Source organism: Sinohyriopsis cumingii, chromosome 15 (assembly GCF_028554795.1).
Source record: "Sinohyriopsis cumingii isolate HCF-2022 chromosome 15, ASM2855479v2, whole genome shotgun sequence".
Classification (NCBI taxonomy): Eukaryota; Metazoa; Mollusca; class Bivalvia; order Unionida; family Unionidae; genus Sinohyriopsis; species Sinohyriopsis cumingii.
In genome coordinates, this window is record NC_142975.1 from 29744403 (window position 1) to 29772082 (window position 27680).

The 27680-nt window shown below is 35.4% G+C and overlaps 1 protein-coding gene across 1 annotated transcript in view; it reads right to left on the reverse strand.

Annotated features, from left to right (window-relative positions):
• LOC149781476 (polyamine-transporting ATPase 13A3-like) overlaps positions 1 to 27680 on the reverse strand; it is a 218998-nt gene that overhangs the window by 138608 nt on the left and 52710 nt on the right. The window contains exons 3-5 of the mRNA XM_089935567.1: positions 14324 to 14491; positions 10474 to 10532; positions 6575 to 6665 (exon numbers count right to left, since the gene is read on the reverse strand). Coding sequence (XP_089791693.1) covers positions 6575 to 6665; positions 10474 to 10532; positions 14324 to 14491 — 318 coding nt within the window. The remainder of the gene's footprint in view (positions 1 to 6574; positions 6666 to 10473; positions 10533 to 14323; positions 14492 to 27680) is intronic.

Below are 27680 nucleotides of genomic sequence, written 5' to 3' on the forward strand. Positions count from 1 at the left end.
TTACGTTTGCAAAAAGATTGATAATACTGTATTGCCGTTTTGTTTTTACAAAAATTAATAATTCATTGTTGGTGAGAAAATACAATGATTGGTGCATAAGCCCTCTTAGTGTCATTACAATATCTACCGGTGTTTATTAACAAATGGACAAAGGACTTCACAGACCACACCTTTAAATGTTATCGTTAATTAGTTCACCTTATAATGTCCATCACCATAACAAAACACCACATGCATTTTAAAATGAGTTCGGAAACAACATTGATGTTTTCTTATACAACAAAAATTACATCTCAGTACATGCTAAAGTGAAGACCACAGGCCCCTGGTCAACTAGTTTTACTCTTTCATTATAACCATACAAACGTAAAATATAAAAACTGTGTCATTTTCTATCGTAAATTTTAAAGTCATGGACTCCATTAAATCCATTCATATATATATATATATTCTGTGGAATAAGCTTCCACTACATGTAAAATCTGCTGAAAATATTAGAGTATTTAAGAAAAGATATCATAAGCATGTATGTATTTCTAACAGATAACGAAATTTAGTATTTTAACACTAAACATGTTAAAATAAACAGTAATTATTGCCATCTTCATATAATGTGCATTGTTATACTCTCCTTAAGAGGGCCTCTAGGGAGAATAGTCCTTGACTAATGAGTCACCCTCTATAAATTAAGTATTATTATTATTATTATAATATATATATATATATATATATATATATATATATATATATATATATATATATATATATATATATATACTATCTTTTAAGTGTTTGTTCTGTTTAAACTTGGATATAATTAACATTTTATTGCAAATCTATTCAATGATATACCCCTCTATTATCTTTATTGGCGAGTTCAAATAACAAGTAATGCATATGATCGCTTGTCCTTATAATAAATTCTGTATGGACAACGGCTTCAATAGCACACTGACAGATTTTCATTTCCCTAAAGAAAGCCTCATTTCCCTACTGGCAGCCTTGCTGATTTGACCTATTGTTTAGATTCTTGCCCTCAATCTGGTTTTAACTGGAATAACCAAAGCACTAAGCATGTTTAATTACCGTGTAAATAACACTGCATAGCTATGTGGTTATTGTGACAATGTACATCATTATTAAAACAAAAATGAATTGTTGATTTGGTGGTGTTTATTGATAATGGAATATAGTAGGGTCGTAATACATGAGGATTATCACAATCGTCAGGTAACTCAAAATGCAGTCTTTTTTCTCTTTCCAAAGGCTACAAATAAAAACCGCCCTGAATAAATAGTTTTGTACACAGACAAAAAAATTTGTCACCTCTCTCTTGCGCATGCACACACACACACGTGCTCTCACACGCATTAACTAAAACGTGTTTTAAAGTTCTTTATTTTTTTTATTGCAATATGATAATGAGATTATAGCTTCTGTAAAAATACAAGTTGCATTTAATTTCTTGACAATGTAGACTCGTATCGTTGCATACAATTTACCAATAAATAATACCCCTAACTAATACATGTTCAAACCATCTTAATCATTTTGCTGGTACTACATGTAAGACCTCGACGATGATTTTTATGTTTTGACTTTTGTGCATACTAAAACAAAATAACATGTGATACGCCTTACATGTAGGACTATCATTTTGCCAACATCACTCAAAATAACAGTTACATATGCTCTAAATGCAGATGAGCTTTCACGCTGAGACATAATCCTCTCTCTCTCTCTCTCTTTCTGTCTCTCTTATTCACTAATAACAACAAAAATCTTTTTGAATACTTTTTTTTATATTGTAATTAGATTCTTGAGTTGAGAGCAGAATGAGACAGAAAATATATGTTTACTTTGTACGTTTGTACCATTGGGTTGTCGAGTAGTGTGTGTTCCGTAGAACTTGTTCAGGTAAGTTACCTTTATTTTTCACACACAGTTAGAACCACAACATGATAATTATTTATTTTATAAATAATTTCTCGTACACTGAAATTAATATTATTTTTTTGTGTATGAAAAATTACATGAAATACGGTGTATTATGGGAGTGGTTTGAAGTGTTCTATAGAAGATGTCAAACTATATTATGGGAGTTAACCACTTTGACTAATCATTTCCTCCTGGAACTATAATGGCTGTCTCCCTTTACAAAATGTGACCAACTTTTCAAAGTCAAAAATATTATGTACGTAACAACAGCAACACTGCTTTCAAATTGTGCACCTGCAGAGTACACAATTTTAAATAATTCTGTTTAAAACTTTGTCTTCACATATCATTAAATGTCATTTAACTACTCTTTTGCCAACATTTTTATGTTTTTTCTTCATTAAATTGCATTATTTATAGACTGGATAAAATTTTGGAAAAGACTATTTATGAAATACTTCCAATTACTGCTGTTTGCAAACAACATTGGTAAGCAATCACTACATCTAATAGCATGGCGTACTTAACATATAAATAAACTAAAGGAATAGTGAGCATTTGCTCACATAAATATGTATCTTCCACCTGTGTACCCCACCCATACCATGTGTTAAAAAAGGCACACACATATTCTCTAAGTATAATGATGGGGCATCATGCATGTCTGACGATGATAAGCACTAAGAGTCACAGCAATAGCAGGCCTGCCAACCCTAACACGACCTACTCAGAAAGGCAGTCAATATTTTTATACAAGATGTATCCTAATATCATGCGGAACTGGAAAACATTCATCTGAAGCATTCCAATGCGTGATCTGATGCCACAAAATGTTTTGTCAAGTACACTTTACCTTAGCGAAATCCAAACCATGGATGTCTATGTCTTTTCACTTGAGAGTTGTGTTTTTTTAATCAAACTTTCCTGGTTTGAACAATACTCAAATCAACACAACACTATGTTCCAAAAAAAGAACTCAAGAAAACTGTTGCCTTTCTTGCTTTTTCTCCAGTAATCTGAATTATCCGTTTTATATTTCTGTGCTGAATGTTTAAATTTCTTCAGGTTCGGCATGTATGATTTGGTTTGATTTGTTGCTTTATGGCACAGCAACACAAATAGGTTATTAAGTGCCAAGGCAATTGGACTAAAGAGCCTTCCCCAAGGACACACCACAGTAGCTGACTCGGGCTGGTCTGATGGTAGGATTCAAACCTGCACCCTTACTGTGCTAACTGGCAGGTATGTAATATACTTAAAAAAGCAAGAGTAGCTGCATTTACAAAAATGTAAATTATGCTGCATAGAGCTGAAAGTAAAAAGGGGCAATAAAACTCTTACAAAAATCAAAGGAGCACAAAGATTTGACAATATATGCATCCATAAACAAGAGTCCCATGTGGGTTTGAGATTGCTCACTTGGCTGCTATTTACCCAATAGAAAAAAATCAAGGAGTAGTTGGTCCAAAAGTATGAGTCAGAAGGATGCATTCTATTCAAAGTTTTCTTACGTTTTAGTAATGGTTGATGGCAGATCAGCATCAGGCATACAACATTGAAAACCCTCTATGCCAGGATGCTCTCTCCAATTAAGTCTAATTCAGTTGGAAGGTTTATGAGTAGATGTTGGAGATTTCTCCATTTCTAGCAAAGGTGACCAGATCAGATGATATATCAACAACACGTTTTTAATTTCTGAAAGTTTTATGTATTTTATCAAGATTTGTCAAATTCTATTCAGAGGTTCTCAAGTTGTTTGTAAGGTATTTCTATTCTTAGTAACAGCTGCTATATTGGACAGTGAAATGGCAGCATTAGCACAAACTTGTTCATGCCATAATGCTTTCTGTCAAGTTTGGTCAAGCTCTTTCTAACCACTTTAGCTAAGTTTTCATTGAAAAGTTTGTTGAATTATTTTAGTACCAGTGCCCATGTATTACAGCAGATCAGCATCAGTTGTATAAAATTTAAAATCCTCTATCCCATGATGCCTTCTGTCAATTCTATTAAAGTCTGTTGGCTGGTTTTTGAGTAGTTGTTTAAAGGTTTTTCTGTTTATAGTAACTGTGACCATCTCTGATTACAGATCAGCATTTTTGTATGACTTTGAAAAGCATTCATTCAAAAATGCTTTTTAACAAGTTTCATCAAATTCTATTTAGCAGTTTTTGAGCAAAATCTTTCAAGGTCTTTACATTTTTGTAACAGGAGCCATATTTGATGGCTTTATTTTGAAATATCTTCATGCCATGATGCTTTCTGTCAAGTCTAGTCACTGCTGATGAAGAACCTCAGCTACTGTGCTTTCTGTCAAGTCTAGTCACTGTTGATGGAGAACCTGAGATATTGTGCTTTCTGTCAAGTCTAGTCACTGTTGATGGAGAACCAGAGCTACTGTGCCTTCTGTCAAGTATAGTCACTGTTGATGGAGAACCTGGGCTACTGTTCTTTCTGCCAAGTCTAGTCACTGTTGATGGAGAACCTGAGATATTTATGAGAATGCATACCAGATGGATGGATGGACAGTCATGTGAATGCATGCCAGATGGAAGGATGGACAGTCATGAGAATACATGCCAGATGGATGGATGGACTTTCATGAGCATGTATGCCAGATGGATGAATGGACTTTCATGAGCATGTATGCCAGATGGATGAATGGACTGTCATGAGAATGTATGCCAGATGGATGGATGAACAGTCATGAGAGTGCATGCCAGATGGATAGATGGACAGTCATGAGAATGAATTCCAGATGGATGGATGGACAGTCACGAGAATGCATGCCAGATGGATGGATGGTTATGTGAATGCATGCCAGATGGATGGATGAACTATCATGAGAATGCATGCCAGATGGATGGATGGACAGTCATGAAAATGAATGCCAGATGGATGGATGGACAGTCATGAAAATGAATGCCAGATGGATGAGTTGACAGTCATGAAAATGAGTGCCAGATGGAAGGATGGACAGTCATGAGAATGCATGCCAGATGGAAGGATGGACTGTTATGAGAATGCATGTCAAATGGATGGATGGACAGTCATGAAAATGAATGCCAGATGGATGGATGAACAGTCATGAAAATGAATGCCAGATGGATGGATGGACTGTCATGAGAATGCATGCCAGATGGATGAGTAGACAGTTATGAGAATGCACGTCAAATGGATGGATGGACTGTCATGAGAATGTATGCCAGAAGAATGAATGGACAATTATGACAATGCATGTAAGATGGATGGATGGCATCATGAGAATGAATGCCAGAAGGATGGATGGACAGTTATGAGAATGCATGCCAGATGGATGGATGAACAATTATGAGAATGCATGTAAGATGGATGGATGGACAGTCATAAGGTGGCGCTATACAGTTTCGCATTTTGCATAGGGTTAGGAATTTAAAGAAAAAGAATGTCCCCGGCTTTCCTCACTGGTTATACTGGCTATTTAAAAAAGACCTTGTATATCTTAGGTATAATGCAAAGAACCTTTAATTCCCTTTATTTTGGTGTATGATTGATGGGTGTACTATGGGTTATAGAGTATACAGCTTGGCCTTACTTCAAATGTGCACCTTTCAAAAAAGTGCTAGCTCTACTTGGTCATTTTCACTTCCTGAACTTCAGAGGTCATTTGTATAAAAAAGAGCCGATAACTTTTTTTACATTTTATATATTTGGTAATTCATTCATTGCACTTTCAGAAGCTGGTATTGTCTAGTCTGGCAAAATTCATTTTCCCTATTTTAATAGCTGCTATGTATAGTGTACTTTAGACTAATTCAGACTGATTTTTTAACACAAGGGAGCAGTCATTTTAGTTAGCAGTGTGCTTAAATCATGTAAAATTTCCAAAAGTACAATATCCAAAAGAAATATCATCCACATTACATTAATGTAGCATAGAGGTATGCAAACATTCTCTCCACTGTGCATGTTTTAAATGCGAACTACTTCACCTTACATACGTCACTCTCTCAAAAGTACTTATTATCTGGTGAGCGCCACCTAAGAATGTATGCCAGATGGATGGATGGAAAGTCATGAGAATGCATGCCAGATGGAAGGATGGATAGTCAAAAAGATTACGGTATACACTCATCTCCCTCTGTAGCAGTGGTCATATAAAAAAGGTCTGATCATAACTTAAGTGAAATCTATTTTAAGGCCCAGTTTAAAACAACTTTTAATTATCATAATAATATTAATAAAATAAAAAAAGCCTGTAGCTCTTGATGAAAAAAAGCACAAACAGGAAACGGGGAAATAAACTAGAATTCTGCACACTGCTATGTCTTGCCTGCTTCACTGAGACAGAATGCCAAACAAAGGCACTTGAGGGTGACAAAGTAGGTTTCTGGACCTTCTTCTGTCTGTGTTGAGCAGTACCTTCCACAATGAACACATCGATGAAGTGTAATGACTATGCATGCCAAAATCAGCTACAGGCAAATACAAAAAATACTATCTCTACAAAAATAATAACACCGTAAGAAAAGTGTTACCTATGTTTCACCTATAATTTGCAAGACAAAAGCAATTATTCTGTACTGGAAACAGCAAAAGCAATTATGGAGGAAAAAGAAACTCAAAATACAAAAAAGAATCAGCAGGTGGTACATTATACCTGTGGTGTAGTAAGTAACAGGTTGGGTCTTTTCCTCCGTTTATTGTTCAAGAAGGAACAAGTTGGTGCTGACTCCACAACAACCTTCACCCTGATAGAAAAATAAACTCATATCTATCAGCTGAACATATGCATGACTCTCTTCTTCAATTCAAATTTAAGATGAATCTTAAAGATCATTTTCTTCAAGAAAAGTTTTAGAGCAAGATTTGCTGTTTATACTTAATTATAAGTTGAATCCAAATGCAAACAACACAGATCATAATCAACCATCACACAATATACCTAAAGATCAGGGTCAATGCTCAAATGATTACTCCTAACAAACTGCACAGACCCCGATCTGTCACACATAACAACAAACTGCACAGACCCAGATCTGTCACACATAACAACAAACTGCACAGACCCAAATCTGTCACATATAACAACAAACTGCACAGAACCAGGTCTGTCACACATAACAACAAACTGCACAGACCCAGGTCTGTCACACATAACAACAAACTGCACAGACCCAGATCTGTCACACATAACAAGCTGCACAGACCCAGGTCTGTCACACATAACAAAAAACTGCACAGACTCAGATCTGTCACAAATAACAACAAACTGCACAGACCCAGATCTGTCACACATAACAAACTGCACAGACCCAGATCTGTCACACATAACAACAAAAACTGCACAGACCCAGATCTGTCACACATAACAACAAACTGCACAGACCCAGATCTGTCACACATAACAAAAAACTGCACAGACCCAGATCTGTCACACATAACAACAAAACATGCACAGACCCAGATCTGTCACACATAATAAAAACTGCACAGACCCAGATCTGTCACACATAACAACAAACTGCACAGACCCAGATCTGTCACACATAACAACAAATTGAGACTTAGTCAAAAGCAGTAATGCAGTTGGTAATTTTGTATACTCTAAAACTGGTAATTTTGGATACTCTAACTATTAATTATAAACAGCCTTAAATTCTGGAAAGGTGTTGGAAGTAAATTATACTTTACATCAAACATACAGTTCTAAAAAACATGAAAAGTTTAGATTTTCTCCATTTTTTACTTTTCAGTTATTCGTATATTATGGCCAATATTCTCAGGTTTGGCAAATGGAACTGTTTTACAGATTTTGTTAGTATCAGTGATGCTATTTAAAGCTTAAAGTTGTTTCTGCATATTGCCACTTTTACAATGACAGTGTTACGATGAGCTCATGTCCAAAATAATCTCTTTGCTGTAAGCAAAGAATTCATGGTCATGCAACATTTCGTTTTGTGGAATTAGGTAAGCTCACTGTTCAACTTTTTTTGTATCACTGAATTAGGTAAGCTCACTATTCAACTTTTTTGTATGACTGTGAATTAGGTAAGCTCAGTTCAACTTTTTCGTATGACTGTGAATTAGGTAAGCTCAGTTCAACTTTTTTGTATGACTGTGAATTAGATAAGCTCGCTGTTCCAACTTTTTTATATGACTGTGAATTAGGTAAGCTCGCTGTTCAACTTTTTTGTATGACTGTGAATTAGGTAAGCTTGCTGTTCAACTTTTTTGTATGACTGTGAATTAGGTAAGCTCGCTGTTCAATTTTTTAGTACGACTGTGAACTAGGTAAGCTCGCTGTTCAACATTTTTGTAAGACTGAATTAGGTAAGCTCGCTGTTCAACTTTTTTGTATGACTGTGAACTAGGTAAGCTCGCTGTTCAACTTTTTTGTATGACTGTGAATTAGGTAAGCTCGCTGTTCAACTTTTTTGTATGACTGTGAATTAGGTAAGCTCACTGTTCAACTTTTTAGTATGACTGTGAACTAGGTAAGCTCGCTGTTCAACATTTTTGTATGACTGAATTAGGTAAGCTCGCTGTTCAACTTTTTTGTATGACTGTGAACTAGGTAAGCTCGCTGTTCAACTTTTTTGTATGACTGTGAATTAGGTAAGCTCGCTGTTCAACTTTTTTGTATGACTGTGAATTAGGTAAGCTCACTGTTCAACTTTTTAGTATGACTGTGAACTAGGTAAGCTCGCTGTTCAACATTTTTGTATGACTGAATTAGGTAAGCTCGCTGTTCAACTTTTTTGTATGACTGTGAATTAGGTAAGCTCGCTGTTCAAATTTTTTGTATGACTGTGAACTAGGTAAGCTTGCTGTTCAACATTTTTGTATGACTGAATTAGGTAAGCTCGCTGTTCAACTTTTTAGTATGACTGTGAATTAGGTAAGCTCGCTGTTCAACTTTTTTGTATGACTGTGAACTAGGTAAGCTCGCTGTTCAACTTTTTTGTATGACTGTGAATTAGGTAAGCTCACTGTTCAACTTTTTTGAATGACTGTGCAACAAATAATTAGATTCATGATCACAGAGCTGCAACTTCATTAGCAGACTCTGGAGATCAGCAGAACATTATCCATAAGTGGGTTTCCTTAGAAATTCAATATGAAAAAAGTCTGTATTACATGTATGTATATGAAAAAAGACTATTAAGTACATGTATATAAAAATGACCATATTACATGTATGTATATGAAAAAAGAATGTATTACATGTATGTATATGACAAGAGAATGTATTACATGAATGTATATGACAAGAGAATGTACAACATGAATGTATATGACAACAGAATGTATTACATGCATGTATATGACAACAGAATGTATTACATGCATGTATATGACAACAGAATGTATTACATGCATGTATATGACAACAGAATGTATTACATGTATGTATATGACAAGAGAATGTACAACATGCATTTATATGACAAGAGAATGAACAACATGCATGTATATGATAAGAGAATGTATTACATGCATGTATATCACAAGAGAATGTATTACATGCATGTATATCACAAGAGAATATATTACATGAATGAATATGACAAGAGAATGTATTACATGCATGTATATGACAAGAGAATGTACAACATGCATGTATATGACAAGAAAATGTACAACATGCATGTATATGACAAGAAAATGTACAACATGCATGTATATCAAATAAGTCTGACTCTGGAGAATACTAAAACAGAGATCTATTTATCAGTATGTATACCTGATGGGCACCAATCACCAATATGAGATTATGTTTTGTTGGTCTTTTTATTTACTGATCAAATTAAAAAGCTTTAATGGAAATAATAAGCAAAAATCAGTCTTATGTTGTTTTCAGTAATGGACTTGGGCTAGAATTATTGGTTCAAATTATTCTCTGAAATTACAAACTGCTCAATAATATTCTTGGACAGAGACATTAACGTGGAATTATAGTGAATTCAAACAAACATATCTTCGATTAAATTTGTGTGATTCATCAGAAAGACTGTTAGCACATTATTACACTCCAGGCCATTGGTACATTAGTACATCTGAGACTACAGGCACATCAACACTTTCAGCACTGGATCTTATTTTAAACACCACTAAAATTTAGTTAGAACTTTTGGACTAATTTGGGATTTAATTCACATTACTGTAAGTTCTTTTTAAATTTACACTTTGTATTCATGGAAAAAAAATTATTTGTTGAATTGTACAAAACATGGTTTCGACTCGTCTATTACTTAGTTTAAGGCTACAGAGTTGTAATAACATGCCTACCACAAAATTAAGCCTCCTTAAAATAAAAAAAAGCCAAGTGAAAATTACTAATGATGTATACAAGACATGGCTTTTTTAAAGTAGTTTTTTGGGTATTTCAAATAAAGAAAGCACATGCAAACATCATTTATTTGGACAATATGTCTTTAATCATGTTCCATGTAATCCATTCAGTCTTTATAACTTTAAATTACATTCTCACTCAACTTTTGCTTTATAAAATTTGTCAAAATGCAAAATTTTTCAAAATGCAAAATTAAAACAAACCTTGTTCCATCTTTGGTACACGTGTGAACTGTAGCCACAAACCACTGAAGATACTGATCCTGAAAATATTGCAATATCTTATAAAGCAAAAGAGACAAAACAAAGTTTTGATGATGTCAATTAAAAAACATCTAAATTTATGAATATAAAGCACATATGCCTGATTTGCAAACCAAAAATTAAAAAAGTGAACAAATATTTTTTTAAAATTGCTATATTCACATGAAAACTGAATAAGGTTATCAAAATATGCACATACAGGGGTTTCAATTTTTAAAAGAAAGCTGCAGTGGAAAAAGTAGCAGAAGGAGGATGTACCCAACCCTCTCTTTGGTAGTCCAGGTACAATGCCAATGGTGGGGGTCGGGAGGGAGATATAGATCGCTTTGCATCCATAAGCTGAAATGGTGCTGGAATATCAACTAACGTTTGATCATCTTTCTCAAGGCCTGAAAATTGTGGTCTGACTCTTTTTAGCCGCTGACTGGTCCTATGTAAGTAGGACTAGCCATCGGACCTTTAATGTTTCTTATTTGTTCCTATAAATTGAAGAAAAGCAGAAGTAACTCGATACTGGGAGACTGGCAATGTAAAATATTACTGAAAATCTTCAGGAGCCCAGAGTGGCCAAGTGGTCTAAAGCACTCTCCGTTACAGATCACTGCCATCTCACCACTGTCTGCATGGGTTCGAGTCTCAGATTCGGCTAATGTAGGTATGTGAGAAAGCTTGCCGGTAGCTTCTTGTGGGACGGTGGTTCTTCCCAGGTTCTTCCTCCACCATTAATACTGGCTGCCATACATACCCTATCGTGTGCTGAAAAATGGCGTTAAACCCCACAACAACAACAACTGAAAATCTTCAAATTTTGCATGACAATCAGCATTCAAAGTTTGATCTTCGTCAATTAAATGCTTGTCTGTTCTCCACCATAGCTAAAAGTAAGCATGAATAGTATCAGCTTACCATATGTGCTACATGCTATGAATTGATCTAAGTATGCATTTACATGCGGAAGGCACGACTCAAACACAGAGAATTCGTCTGCTACAAGATGTGTTACACTGACGGGATTCAAATGTCCCAGGTATGAAAACGACGTGAATTTTGATTCAAATAAATATACCAGGATCAAAAGGGTGTGCCAATGGGTTGAGTATAATCAGCTGTTTTGCTATGTATGGCATACCCAAACTTTAAATGCTTTATACAAAGGTATGTCCTTTTTTATAAGTGACCCATTAACAGCACTAGAAACAAGCCGACAGAAAGGTTACTGCTAGTAAATAAAATAAACCAATCATCCAGACCCTGATATCCTTTACAACGCTGACACAAACTTCAAAATCCATTGCACGTTGTACAATCTGTCAAGTAGTCTTATTGCATTTCACATCCCATTTTATATATTTTGACAACAAAAATGTCAGAATTTCTCAGATGGGGTGGGAAAGGTCAGAGGAAACTGACTATCTACCATATGAACTGTTACATTTAAAGCCAACGATTGTATAGAAATTTGACTTTATGGGTTGTTTACCCATTTGTTTCACTGAATTATCTTTGAATGGTAAATGTGTTCTATTATATTTGGGTGTTTTATACTTTTATCTCACGTGGTCTATTTTATTTGGGTGTTTGATATTTTTATCACACATGGTCTATTTTATTTGGGTGTTTGATATTTTTATCTCATGTTGTGCACTTTTAGATTTCAAGTTTTAGTTAATTACAGCTCTGAGATTCAAAGTGGAGTCAACAAAAGATGTAATGATCATGTGATTTTAAAATTATGAAATGTCAAGGTTACTAAGATAATTATATGAATGAATAAGCCATAATGTTATTTCCTGAATTCTGAGTTTACATTAATTTTGTTATATTCCTGTCTTTCATTTATGTTAATGCACTGTAGTAAATAGTCACATGTAAGACTTAGCTGCTGGATACATGCCAACCCCTGGCGAGGAAAAAGTGTAATCCAAGTGGACAAAAAGAGTAATCTAAGCAGAAAAAGAGTAATCCACATATGACATGATAAATATTCAATGAGCGAATGTACAAAATTATTTATTTATCCCTCTCAAATTTTAACATCAATTACTGCTTCAAGTTTTCATATATAACACTTTGAGCTTTAGAAAGCAACTGACTCTCATATTACATTTCAAAACACTTTGTACCAGCTGAGACTATGAATGTTTTGCACACCAGTAGAGCACTAAGTGCTGGGTTACAGAGCCTGGATCTGAATTCAGTTTTATTTTTGTTAACAATACTGAACAATCTCTCATGTCAGCATTAGAATTATGGTAACCTGACAAAGAAGAGGAAATTTATATCTTACAGATTGCCCTTTTCATTGTCAAAGTCTCTTACACAGTCTGAGTACAACTTTTTGACACAATCACTACTCCTGTCTGTTGCAATACTAAACGGACCAATTTTCATGGCTTCTGCAATTTTAAGTGAAGTATCTTCTGCTAAACACCTAACAATATTAGATGATTTTGTTCTTGCACATGCATATTTTCTGCAATTTTGGAATCAGGAAACATCCGTCTGAATAAAGGACCAATGTAGTCTTCTACCGCTATGGGGTTGTCCGTGTTTTATTAAGAACTCGGTAGATAACACATCTGCATTTATAAAATTCGTGTCCACAATTTAGTTCTGCTGTAAAAAAAGAAGTTACCTTAGTAATGGAGTTAGTAAAACGAGCTAATTCAAGGTTTCTTCTTTTACCACCATGACCAATATTAAAATCCTTTCCACGCGGCCTGCAAGGGGCATGAAGATCCCTAGAATGGAATGCTGTATTGTGTAATTCATGTATTCATCTCTGAATCAGTTTTTCGTCTTTTCCTAATCCATCTGTGAAATTATTTGGAAAATATTTTTGCTCTAACACGCATCGGCTAAAAAAAATCTGACTTGACTTTTGGAGCCAAATACCTACAGACTGGTTCTGTTCTGAATTAGAACAAAGAATCTGCGAGCAAAGATTAAAAGTCAGAAAACCAGTCTGTTCTCTCCAAACTAAGCCATACAGCTGCTATAAATAGAAACCGAGGTCAAAAGCTGAAAGTAGAAACCAGTATGTTTCTTTAAGTAGGGCAACTGCTATAAATAGAACATAATACTGTTAGGAAAGTGCATGTAAGTCTTTGGACAAGTGTACTCTTATGTCATAGTTACATAGAATACAGTCTGTGGGATTAACTGGATGTTAATAAAAATGAGAAAACAAATTATTAATTTTTTTGGAGGGGGATATACCAAAAACGCGTAATCCAAATACAGTTATGCATAAGGCATAATTCAGTGAAAAAAAGCATAATGATTATGCCAAAAGCGTAATGGTTGGCATGTATGCTGTTGGACCAGTCCTTGGTTTGTATGGACTTGGGAAATTCTGAGTTGAGTGGCAGTGCTGGTCCTGGACAAGTGGGTTTAAAATGAAATTTTCCGGCCCTGTTTTTGTTATGTAGAAATATATATATAAAAAAATTTTTTTTTAGTATTATAGAGCTTATATATTTTTGGAGAAGCTACAGCCTCTGATTTCGCATCCTTCTAAGTTTGGCTCTGCCATCTAATTTTACTAAGGAATTCTTTGGATCGGATTTCAACCAAATTTGGCATGCAGCTTTTTATTATTAAGAAATATAATGAGTTTGATTTCCAGCATGCCATGGCGTCATTTACAGCTGTTATGTCTCCTGATTTTCCATCTTCCTGTCTTTGGTTTCTGCAGCATTACTTTGTCAAGGATTGTAAGATTTCAACCAAATTTCTGCATGCAGCTTTAATCTGTAATGTCTTATTTACTCTATAAAATGAGTCATACCCTCAGCAGGACACTGTCAGCACTGGCAAGAGAAGATTTCTGATGAGTAGCACGGATCTTGAGGTTGGGGAACCAATAGAAGACAAGTTGGAGGATTCCTACAGTCAGCAGTGTACAAACCCATATCAGACGACTCCGTAGCAAACTTTTCCTATACCCCTGGATCTCCTGCAACAGAACAAAGGCCTCATGTTAATATGCTGTCCATGTCAAGGTTTAGACTTCAGGACACATGTATCTTCCTAGACAGGACCCCTCTTGATAGACCCTAAAGCCAGTTACAACATTTTCAGGTTATTTAGGATTACTTGTTGGGCCAAGCAACTTTTGTGATTGCTCCCAGAACAAACAAAAATCAAAGTATCCATGACACTGACGTGATCAGAGTATTCAATAATTATTATTTGTTAACTTATCAGATAACCAGCAAAGACTATAATTTACAAATGAATGAATAAACAAATCGTAATATACAGTAAAAGTGTCTTAAACTGTCAACAACGGGAAAAGGCAAAAATGACCTTTGTTGGTTCAAAACAAATTTATATCCTATGAACAGAATATTATTATCATTATTATTTCTCATGTATTATTATTAGCAGTAGGAGGATGCTACTAAGATACCTGTATTTTTCTTAGCTATTAGCAACACTCAAGAAAACTACAACTGTGTACATGCATCTCTCTCTCTCTCTCTCTCTCATAAGGCAAAACTTGTACCTCATTATCAGCAGAAATTCCTAAATAAAATTACTGACAGTTTTTACTTGTACTTGTGAAACACATGAATGGTGTTTTGTTATGCATGAAACATGTGTTTTTACTTTAAGCAGTTACTCAAACTCACAGAGATCACAGACAGCTTTTGTTTGCGACTTTTGATGATTAATGAATCAAAAGAAGCTTCCTGAGGCTATTGTAAGTAGCATTTAAAACATTAATCCTAGTTTCCTATGCCCTTTCTCGCCCCAGTTTGACATGTGCTCCATCCTTGATGAATCTCTCTCCAAACTGATGTGGCAGGGACAGGTTTCTGGTCTTGTTCTCAGAATAAATATGTTGAGAATTAAATGTCCTTTTGTTCTTTTACAAACAGTAGGGGACTTTCATTTAATACTTAAGAATTTTTGTAAAACAACATTGGAAATGGGGTTTATTGTTGACGTATCATAGCTACACAGACATGTTGGTTGTGAGAGTTGTGTAGTCATGTGACTAGCAATGGAAATAGCAAGTACCAGGTCAAATTTCATCAACACTTAGTTTCATCTCATCTGTAATTGGACTATGAGCATAACAATTACAATACTCACAATTTCTCAGAAAATACATCACTTGCCTCTCAATTTCATGCAGGTATAACTCAATGTAAGATCTTTACAGTTTTCTAGGCCCCCTGGTAAGCTGCTATCTTACTCCACCAGTGCAGAATGGTCATAAATTCCAAACATTAAAAACAGACTCAGCTCAAAGGAAACTTGGATTACTAAACTGTAAGGTGCAGTGGTGCAGTAAACTTGCCTTACTTATGTTAACTTAAAAACTGCCTTACTTTCACAGCCAACATGTTCACACTATGAATTTGACTGGATTAGGAAGTACAATCAAATACGGAACATTCAATTCTGTTCATATACCTTTATATATACCATACCTTGTTCATCGAACAAAAGAAGTTTAATTTGCATTCTTGGAACGGTCACTGCCGATTCCTATAATGACTGCAGAAGACAGGGTGAAACCTCTGCTTGGTTAGGAAACACTTGGCTGCTGACTGCGGATGATGTGTGTGTGTGAGTGTGTGTGATTTGGATTTTAACGTAGCTTTAACAATTTTTCAGTCATATCGTTACAATGTCTGCAGTGTGACAGTTTATAGTGATGTCTAGCACTGGGGCATCATGCCGCAGACATGTAGCATGATGTCCCACCCAGTCACATTATCCTGATACCAGGCCAACCAGTCCTAACACTAACCTCTTAATGCTGAGCGCCAAGCAAGGCAGCTATAATGTCATTTTGTAAGTCTTTGGTATGACTTGACTGGGGATCGAACCCATGTCCTCTGGCATCCAGTGCGGACGCTCTAACCACTAGGCCACCGGAGCAGTCGACAGCTATATAGGACATTTTCGGGGGGGGGGGGGGTATTAGAATGGCTGTTGTAACTAGGTGACTGCAGAACTCAAGTGATCATTAGGACAGGTTTGACTGTAGATCAAAACTGATGGTATTGGATTTAGAATCTTCAGGGGAAGGTCATTTATAAAAAGGAAAAAAGTGTCCCATTTAGTGGACCCATGTCGTATACAACAGTTTGTTGTTTTCCTTTCAGACAGATGTCCCTTTAGAGTCATTTTTTAAAATCTGTCACTTAAGCATGAAGTAGGCAATTTATCAGCTGTGTGACTACATTCATTGATTTTTAGTTTATCTAAAAAAATTTTATGATACACAAGATTAAACGCATTTTGAAAATTAAACATTAATATTCCAAACAATTTTTCCTTCGTCCAAAGCCTACAGCCATGAAGGAACCATTGATGTTAGTGCCGTTTCATAGGAAAATTATCATTATTTTCTGTAAAACCTTTGGCCCCACATGTATACATAGCATGTTACTCTGTCATTGGTGGAAACTGGTGCTCTTCAAAGAAAAGGAAACATTTTTATCAGTCACATGATGTGTCACCTGAAGTATCCTATATAAACAAGCCACCCACACGAGGTATCTCATAGTTATTGTGGCATAGGAGTGGAGTGGTAAGTTCAATAATAGGTGCATACTTGGTACTGAGGTAGTATTGTAGCCAGCTTAGGATGTAGTCCAAGCTGTATGTGTTATCTGTTATTGTTTCTTTTTGTTTATTTGTAATGGCTACTGAAGAGGACAAAGTCCTCTCAATTACCTACCTTGAAGCCGACTCGGAATTTTCAGGTTTTGGGCCTGAGGATATTGCAGTCTTTTGCAAAGTTGAGGCAAGTTCCTCAAAAAAGAGAGGAGTTAAGAAGCCACAAAAACAGAAAAATAAAGGAAAAACATTTATGTTTGTTCGGACTGATGTTCAGAAAGTGGCAAAACACAAGCCTGTTATGGCAACCAAAAAAGCAAAAAATGTCAGACAGTCGAGGTTGTCCAGTCTCATAGACATAAATAACCTGTCTGAAACAGATATGAGCTTTTGAAGAAAACATTGGGTCTAAATGAAATGCAGCTTATTATGGTAGATGACAATGACATTGATGCCCTTTTTGGTGAATGCTTACCTGGATTACATGTAGAAGTTGAAAATGAAGGACCATATAGCAATGTTGATGTTACCCCAGCAAAGGGTGATGCAAGTAGACAACTCAGGCAAATTTCTTTGAGAGAAAAAGTAAATGGGGCATTGTTTGATACTCTGCAGCCTAAATACAACTGTATTTCTACTAGCAATGCTGATAATATGTGGCAGTTACCCAAAATGAAAACTCCCCAAAAAGTAAAGACAATACCTAAATCCTTAGCAGAGCTGATTAATACTGCATGCACTTCTGTATGTGCAACAGATGAAATTGTACAAAAGTACAAGATCCCAGAAAAATGTGTTAAGTTCGGTACCCCCACTTGTCAATCAAGAAATTTGGAATGAACTTAACAGAGTTCACTCTTATGACAAAGCCTTTAGGGATATAAAAAGTCTTGTTGCTGCAGGGATTATGCCAACTGTCCAATAAGCAGAATTACTAAAGTTTCAGACTGCCACTCATGAAAAAGCAAAGATCCTAAATTCAGGTGCTATTACCCTTATGGGTCAGGTGCAATATGATATTGTCTCCCTAAGAAGGTGGTATAAGATTCGACCACATTTGAAAAGGAAATATTCCAATCTTTGTAATATGCATACCCCCATAACATACACACTTTTTGGGGATGATGTGGCAAAGGAAGTTAAAAGATGTGACACTGTGTTTGCACTTGTGAAAGAACATTTTCCCCATATTCACAGAGGTTTCAATAGAGGCCGTGGTGCTAGAGGCGCTGGACCCATACGAGGTCCAGGTTTCAATCAGAGAACAAGATTTAGATCTCAACATTATAGTGCTCAAAATACATACAGTTATCAATACCAAAATTCCAATAGAGGAAGGAGACCTGCCTATACTAGTCCCCAAATGAGCCCACAAATTTAAATCCAAAGAGGTAAGTTCTGTGAGAAAACTTACACATTGTGTTGCTACATGGAAATATTTTACTCGTGATCCGTGAATGTTGCAAAAAGTTTTGGGTTACAAAATAGACTTTGATTCCATGCCTTTCCAGTCCTTTTCGAATGAGCAGAGAACCATTATATCCAATGAAATCACTGAACTTCTACACAAAAGAGCTATAGTTCCATCCACATGCAAGAGTAATCAATTTCTTTCAAACATTTTTATTGTTCCCAAACCTAATGGAAAATTTTGGCCAGTTATTAACCTGAAACAACTGAATAAATTTGTTCATTATGAACATTTCAAGCAAGAAACATTTCAAATTGTTTTAAATTGAATCCAGAAAAATGATTTCTTTACTTCTATTGATCTAGTGGATGCTTATTTCAGTATTCCAATATATATATATATATATATATATATATATATATATATATATATATATATATATATATATATATATATATATACATACAATCACAAGTTTGTAAAGTTTATTTGGAATGGTCAAATTTTTCAGTTTGTACATTTACCTTTTGGGCTTTCCTCTGCTCCAAGAGTGTTCACCAAGATCCAGAAACCCATTTATGCATGGTTCAGACAGCAGTGCATTAGGTTGATGACTCTGAATATGGATGGTGGCAGTCACATTTGCTTTCAAAATACATGGACTATGATTGAGACATTAAAATCTCTTGGTTTCACTATCAATCTAGAAAAATCTGTGCTTATTCCATCTCAACGAATCACCTTTTTTTGGTTTTGTGTTAGACTCTACAGTTTAAGGGGTTTTTTACTGAGGAGAAAGTGGAAAAGATTAATGTTTTTGCCAAGAAGCTCATTGATAGAAAGCATGTTAGAGCACGAGAGTTGGCATCATTTATTGGAATGCTATTTAATGCCTTTTATGCAATCCTGGAAGCCCCAATGCACCACAGCTATTTGGAACATGGTAAAATAAAAGGTGTTTGTAAAACAAAAATTTTGATAATACAGTACAGTTATCTCCACAAAGTATCCAGGAACTTAAATGGTGGTATCTAAATGTTGCAGACAGGAAGCGAAAATCTATCAGACAAGACAAGATTGCTTTTACTATTCAAACTGATGCATCACTCGCAGGGTGGGGAGATTATGCACTTTATTCAGACAGATCAATCTCTGCTAGATGGGACAAGAATGAGACCATTTTTTTTCATAAATTACCTAGAGTTGTTAGCAATTTCTTTTCATTCAGATCACAAAAATGTCTATATTGAGATTCAGCCTGACAACATATGTGCTATCTTGCATATTAATAATATGGGTGGAATGGCACTGATTCAGTTGGACGTTGTAGCTGTGTAGGGTAGGTGGCAGCTACATTGGAGAATTTGCTGGTAGAGCAAAAAAACAAATGTCTAGGTTTCATATTTTAATGGTTTCTTTTCACTGTACTAAATTCAAATTCAAAAGCTCTCAATAACCATTTCTGCCTCTGTATATATATATATATATATATATATATATATATATATATATATATATATATATATATATATATATATATATATCAGCCTAGTGGACTTCATAGGAGACATCCTGATATCATATTTCTATGACTGGCTTGATTCTTTCTGGTACACAGATCTGTGCTTCCTACATTAAACTAAACATTTGATATCTTGCTGATGAGTTGTCTAGAAGTTGATTTGAAAACATATAAATGATTATAATATATCTGATCAGACTCACACTCACTTTCAACCTCTTCCTCAAAATATAAATGTTAAATAAATGTTGTTTAAGTGTAAGGGTTGAAAAAGATTGTCAGAGCATAAAATATATATTTCTTTAAAATGTATAAGATACTTTTGCTAAAAAGAGAAACTTAATCTAATATCTTGTCTCTAATATCAGCATTTTCAAAATCTAAAACGAATTGTAAGTCCTGTAAATAATCATTTAATTAATTTGCATAAACACAAATGCCTGCTCTCACTTCAATAGACCATAGAGTTAAACATGTTAAACCAAATGATTAATGTCCATAAGGTCATGGGGTCAGTGTGCTGTAAAGATTATGCTTGTATTGTTTTAGACTGCAGAAACAGAACATTTCTTAAATGTGGATTCTAATAATACCAGTATGCAGATTTTCTGTCCAGGAACTTTTCTGATTCCCCTGAATGGATGCTAAAGAGAGAAATTTGTTAAAGATGGTGTGCACAGACTTTTGTTCCAGAGACAGATCTTTCTGCATCTAGATTAATTGTCACTTAACACATTAACCCCTAGCGACGACTTTACGGGGCAGGAGGTAGTAGCCTACTGCCGAGCTCTGTAGCGTCATGGTCATGCATGATACACTAAAGTGGGTGGTATTATAGAAAGGTAGACAGATGTAGCTCTACAATGATACCAAATAATATGGAATATCTAGTTGCACTACAAAATACAAATGGAAAAACCTCATTTTTTGGACCCGACTTTTTTTTTAATGCAAAATTCGCCCGTGGTTGGAATCCCATTTTGTGTCCGGATTTTAGACTTTTTGGTCTCAAATCTAATTAAGGCAAACCGGTATGAACTGCAAACAGACAGATGAGCCTTTGCAAAAAGTAGGATAAGATGGGCATTTGGAATAAAGAGTGGTCTCCATACAAAAATAATGGCTTCGTTTAGCAAAAAAACAACAACAAAAAAAAGTCCAATTTTTACCCTTCTGCTCATGCGCGAGTCAAATAGCCAATGAAAAACAATGTTTCTAACACAACTAGGCAGTACCGGTATGTTATTGAAAGATGACCGGGGATTTGGTGTTTTCGAGTCTATTCAGAAATTGCTTTCAAAATGTGTTTCCTACTCGATTTTCAGGCAAAAATGGCAAAAAGCTCCAGGGGTTAATGTGTTAAAGAAGTTCATCTCATGGTTTCCAGAACCAGGTGCTTTTAAATTTGATGCCTTTTCTTTCTCTTGGCATAATTTAATCCCAAACATTTTTCCCCTTTTTAATCATGTTGGAAAACTATTGAATAAAGTTATTGCTGATCAGGTTAGTTAAGCACTCTTAATTGTTCCACATTGGACATCACAATCCTGGTTTCCTTTACTCTTGCCATGTTTAATTTCTCTTCCATTTAGACTTCAGGGCACAAAAACATACTGACTCTTCCATAAAATGGTCAAACTCATTCTCTAGAGAAGACCCTATATTTAATCACAGTGACTGTATCAAGAGATTGCTCCAAAACAAAGGACTTCCAACAACAGCTGTGGACATCATTAACAATTCATGGAGACCAAGAACAGCTAAATAATATAATTTGGCATGGAAAAAAAATGGAATATTTGAAGATCAGGGAATTTTGTGCCTCTGGGGTAACAGTTATTTCATACTTAGATTCTTTGGCAACTGAAGGTAAGTCTTATAGTGTTGCTAATACTCAAAAGGCAGTGTTACTTACTACTTTGAGAATGTCTGATAATGTTAGGTGCCTGAACCCTTTGTTGATTAATTGATACTTAAGGGACTGTTTAAGAAAGTCCACCAAAACCAAGATATGCTGACACTTCGGATGTAAGCCTAGTCTTAAAATAACTGTGTACCCTTTTTCCTTTTGAAACTATATCTTTAGATTATTAACAAGAGCACATAGTCTGAAATCTTTGAATTTACATAACATGACTTGAATGGCAAATAAAGTAATTTTCAGTTTTTGTCGGATTTGTTGAAAACTTCAAGTCAAGGTAAGATTTTCCAGTTGGAACTACTACATTATAAGGATGAGAAGCTTCGTGCTATGCATACTTTGTTGCATTATCTTGACAGGACTAAAAATCTTTGGAAATCTACTCAAGTTCTGGTATCCTATTGTTCCTATAGAGCTGTGACATCTAGTACTATTGCAAGATGATTAAAAATGGTCGTAGAAAAATCAGGAATTGATGCATTTAAATTCAAAGCTCATTCTTACAGAACTGCTGCAGCATCAGCTGCTTTCAGACAAGGCAGTTCCTTGCACAATATATTGAAAACAGCAGACTGGACATCAGAAAAGGCTTTTCACAAATTTTATCAAAGGGATATTTAGGCTAAGAGTATGGGTTTTGCTGAAGCAGTTATTAATAGCATATAAGTAATATTTGTTGTTTGATTATAATTTACAGGTTAACATATGTTCTCTTTTCCTACTGATGTTTTTTGCAGATGTTTTGTTGTCTATCTTTAAAGATGCTATGTTATGATACATGTGAGGCCAAAGGCTTTATGGAAAATAATGAACTCTCATCCAAGCATTTGTGAAGGATGAGGGGTATTATTGAAGTAAAGCCGGAGGCTGAGCATGTATAATCACACCCATCCTTTGTTGCAAGTTGAGGTTTTACTACAATTGGGTTATCCCTCTCTGTCTTACATAAACAAAACACTTCACTTTAAACTATGAGATACCTTGTGTGGGTGGCTTGTTTATATAAAATACTTCAGGTGACACATCATGTGACTGATAAAAAAAGTTTCCTTTTCTGTGAAGGGCACCTGTTTCTGCCAATGACAGAATAATATGATATGTATACATGCTCAGCCTCCGGCTTTACGCCAATAATGCCACTCATCCATTACAAATGACTGGATGAGGGGTTCATTGTCCATGACAAGAAGAGAAGAGAGATTAACAAAAAATTAATCATTCATGCTTTTCAAAAACTTTGAGCTGGAAGATTAGAAACTGGTCACATTATTTTTATATCGTCTTCTGCTCCTACCTTGTGGAGGTTTTTCATTCCAGAACAACAGTCACTGTTAACATTAAATATAGATACATTCTGCTTCCACTACATGAAAAATCTGCTGAAAATATTAGAGTATTTAAGAAGAGATATCATGAGCATGTATGTGCTTCTAACAGATAATGGAATTTAGTATTTTATTACTAAACATGTTAAATTAAATAGTAATTATTGCTATCTTCATATAATGTGCATTGTTATACTCTCCTTAAGAGGGCCTCAAGGGAGAATAGTCCTTGACTAATGAGTCACCCTCTATAAATAAAGCATTATTATTATTATTATTGATACTTCAAAAATCCTATTTATGTACAAAATTTCTGCCCAAATAAATGTATCGTAAGTAACACTTTACACTGCAGAGAATCTAACAATGCCCTAAACCTTATTTTACTGACATCCAAAACCAAAGAAAGAATTATTTAAGGAGTTATCAACACTCCAGGGCCTTTACAATCAATAATGTCCCAAATGAAATTAAAGAATCTTTTAGTATATCAGCTTTTCATAACAGGTGAATTAAATAGTAGATATGTAGATGCAAGTCTTAACAGCATACTGGGGCCTTAGAATCCCCCTCCTCTTCTTACGTTTCTATATTTTGGTAAGTGTTGTCTTAACATAATTGCACAAGTTTACTTTGTAGTACATGTAGCTTAGTGTGCATACTGGGGTAGTTAATTAGCCAGAGTAAGTATTGTGTACACACAGAGCTCAATAATTCCACTGATTCAGTCATATTTATAAGTGGCTGCTGAGAAAAGGCAAGTCACTTTTTTCAAGATGCTTGCCTGACTGGACCGAGTGTCATTTTAAGCAGATTTGGTATCATGTACAGTGTAGGATGTGCAAAATTAAAGAAGGACAGTAACAGCCAAATAACACCAATCTAAATGTGACTCTGTAAAAGCCAGAGGCCGAGCTCAATAAACATTTTATTTTCTATTTAGACTTTAATGCTGCTTTCTATTAAATACTTAAATACAAATAACATTTTTCACTACTTAATAAATTTTCTAATAAAACTGAAGAAAACAAATACAGTAAAACCTGTCTTGAAAGACCATTGCCATGTGAGTCCACCTGTCTTGAGACTTATTGCTGATTATACAGGGGGTCCCGTGTGGCCAAGTGGTCTAAAGCACTCTCCGTTACGGATCACTGCCATCTCACCTATGTCTGCGACAGTTCAAGTCTCGAATTCAGCCAATGTGGGTATGTGAGAAAGCTTGCCAGTAGCTTCTCATGGGTCGGTGGTTCATTCCGGGGTTTTCCTCGGTTCCTCCTCCACCATTAATACTGGCCGCCATGTATAGCCTATCGTGTGTTGAAAAATGGCATTAAGGCCAAAACAACAACAACAACAACTCCTGCTAGCCAAGGATTCTTGCTTATGAGTAAACACATCGCTTTCAATGTAAATTGAGCTCACAAAACATTGTAATTGTACAAACAATATTGTATCTGACAGCTTGTGAAAGTCTTTTTAACCTGATGAGTTGAAAAAAGGGAACATCTTTTGATAAACTATACAATTTAATGGCTTGACACACAATATTATTTGGGGCTGGTAACTTTCAACAGGTTTACTATTACAGGTAAATACAGATCTGATATCACATGTGGGTGCAGCAAAATATAAAAATATATGTATTCAAAGACACAGAGTAGCCCAGAAAGGCATTCAAAGACACAGAGTAGCCCAGAAAGACATTCAAAGACATAGAGTAGCCCAGAAAGACAAAGACAGAGTAGCCCAGAAAGACATTCAAAGACAGAGAGTAGCCCAGAAAGACATTCAAAGACATAGAGTAGCCCAGAAAGACATTCAAAGACAGAGAGTAGCCCAGAAAGACATTCAAAGACAGAGTAGCCCAGAAAGACATTCAAAGACAGAGTAGCCCAGAAAGACATTCAAAGACATAGAGTAGCCCAGAAACAGCATAGTCAGTTCAGCATATGCTGCACTATGCTGCATTTATTATATGCATTAGAGACCACTCAGATCAATTAAAACATTAACCCCTGGATGTTTTTGTTGTTTTTGCCTGAAATTCAAGTAGGAAACATATTTTGAAAGCTATTTCTGAATACATCCTAATACATCAACTTCCAGGTGATTTTCCAATAATGTAATGCCTCGTTGTGTTAGAAACATCGTTTTTCATTGGTTATTTGGCTCATGCATCAGCAGAAGGGTAAAAGTTGGATTTTGTTTTTGTTGTTGCCTATCTTATCCTACTTTCTGCAAAGGTTCATCTTTCTGTTTGCAGTTCATAATGGTCTGCCTTAGGCCTGAGACCAAAATGTCTAAAATCCGGACACAAAATCGGATTCCGACCACAGGTGAATTATGGGTGGAAAAAAATTGGGTCCAAAAATGAGGTTTTCCCTCTGTATTTTGTAGCGCAACTAGAACTTCCAGATTATCAGGTATCATTGTAGAGCTGTATCATGCATGACCTTGATGCTACAGAGCTTGGCAGTAGGCTACTACCTCCTGCCATGTTAACTTGTCACCAGGGGTTAATGTGTTAAAGTACTGCATCATCAACGCATACTGCAAATCTCTTGCTCCTGAGCAAGCCATATGTTGTTTTCATTAGATTCAATGATAATAACAAACAATATGCGATCAGATCTGTTATGGATTGTTGTTGTGCATATGAACAGGTAGGTGTACTGTATGGACACTATGACTGAGGAGCCCATGGTTTTGCTATGAGATGTAGAGGCTGTGGCTGATGAAGTAAGAGGATTGTCATTATAATACCCATGCAGAGTGTCTGTTTTTGTTTTGAGTTTGAATTAGGTCTATTACAACCTCAAAGTGAGAGATGACTCTAAACTTTTGGTCAAGATCATACAAAGTACCAGACAGGAAAGCAAACATGGCTAGTGCATTCAGATTGGGCTGTACTATCAGACACTAAAGGTCAACAAGTCATGTTATTTACCTTAACTCAATGTGCTTTGACACGGTGAAGAACTCTGAATTAACCATGCCAAAGAAGTTGTTCATGGTTACTCCTAACAGCTAAAACTGTTTTAAAGAGGTTGAAAACCATAATACTATAACACATAAGCTTCTGAGACAGAATTTTCAGAGAATGCTTTGACATGGCTGGTGGATTTTTTTCTAAATTATCATTGGGTTCCTATCAGTATATTACAGAAAATTCTGCAATAATAATTTATAAAACAATACATTATGTATGGTTTTCATGTCCTGTTACAGTTCATAAAATGATGTATCCATAACTTTACTATTATGTCATCACTTCAGTTCAACCAATCAAACATGGCTCTTCGGATTAGATGACTTGAAGACTGACTTGCATTTTATCACTTAACTTGATGACTGACTTCATTCTATCACTTCAGGTCTTTGGATTAGGCGACTTGATGACTGACTTGTATTCTATCACTTAAGGCCTTTGGATAAGGCAACTTGATGACTGACTTGTATTCTATCACTTTAGGCCTTTGGATTAGGTGACTTGATGACTGACTTGTATTCTATCACTTTAGGCCTTTGGATTAGGTGACTTGATGACTGACTTGCATTATACCACTTTAGGCCTTTGGATTAGGTGACTTAATGACTGACTTGTATTCTATCACTTTATGCCTATGGATTAGGTGACTTGATGACTGACTTGCATTATACCACTTTAGGCCTTTGGATTAGGTGACTTAATGACTGACTTGTATTCTATCACTTTAGGCCTTTGGATTAGGTGACTTGATGACTGACTTGTATTCTATCACTTTAGGCCTTTGGATTAGGTGACTTGATGACTGACTTGCATTATACCACTTTAGGCCTTTGGATTAGGTGACTTAATGACTGACTTGTATTCTATCACTTTATGCCTATGGATTAGGTGACTTGATGACTGACTTGCATTATATCACTTTAGGCCTTTGGATTAGGCGACTTAATGACTGACTTGTATTCTATCACTTTATGCCTTTGGATTAGGTGACTTGATGACTGACTTGCATTATATCACTTTAGGCCTTTGGATTAGGCGACTTAACGACTGACTTGCATTATACCATTTTAGGCCTTTATTTTAATGATGAACATTCTTACAGCTTATTATTTTTTTTTATTCATAACCAAATTTTTATTGCAAGCAGGATTTATTCCAAAAATCTTCCAAGCCTAAGTTTAAGACATTTTGATGTGTACTGGATATGACAGTCAATAAGCAAGATCAAGGCTTAGAACGGACTAAACCGACTAAACCAAATGTTCACTGGAAACTGGGTCAAGCCTGAGGTAACCTACAGGTTAAAACTGCTGATAGTATAAGAATTATTTAATCTGTGGTCCCCCTATTTAATGACCATCCCTTCTACCATGAAAACAAATGTCCATGGCAAA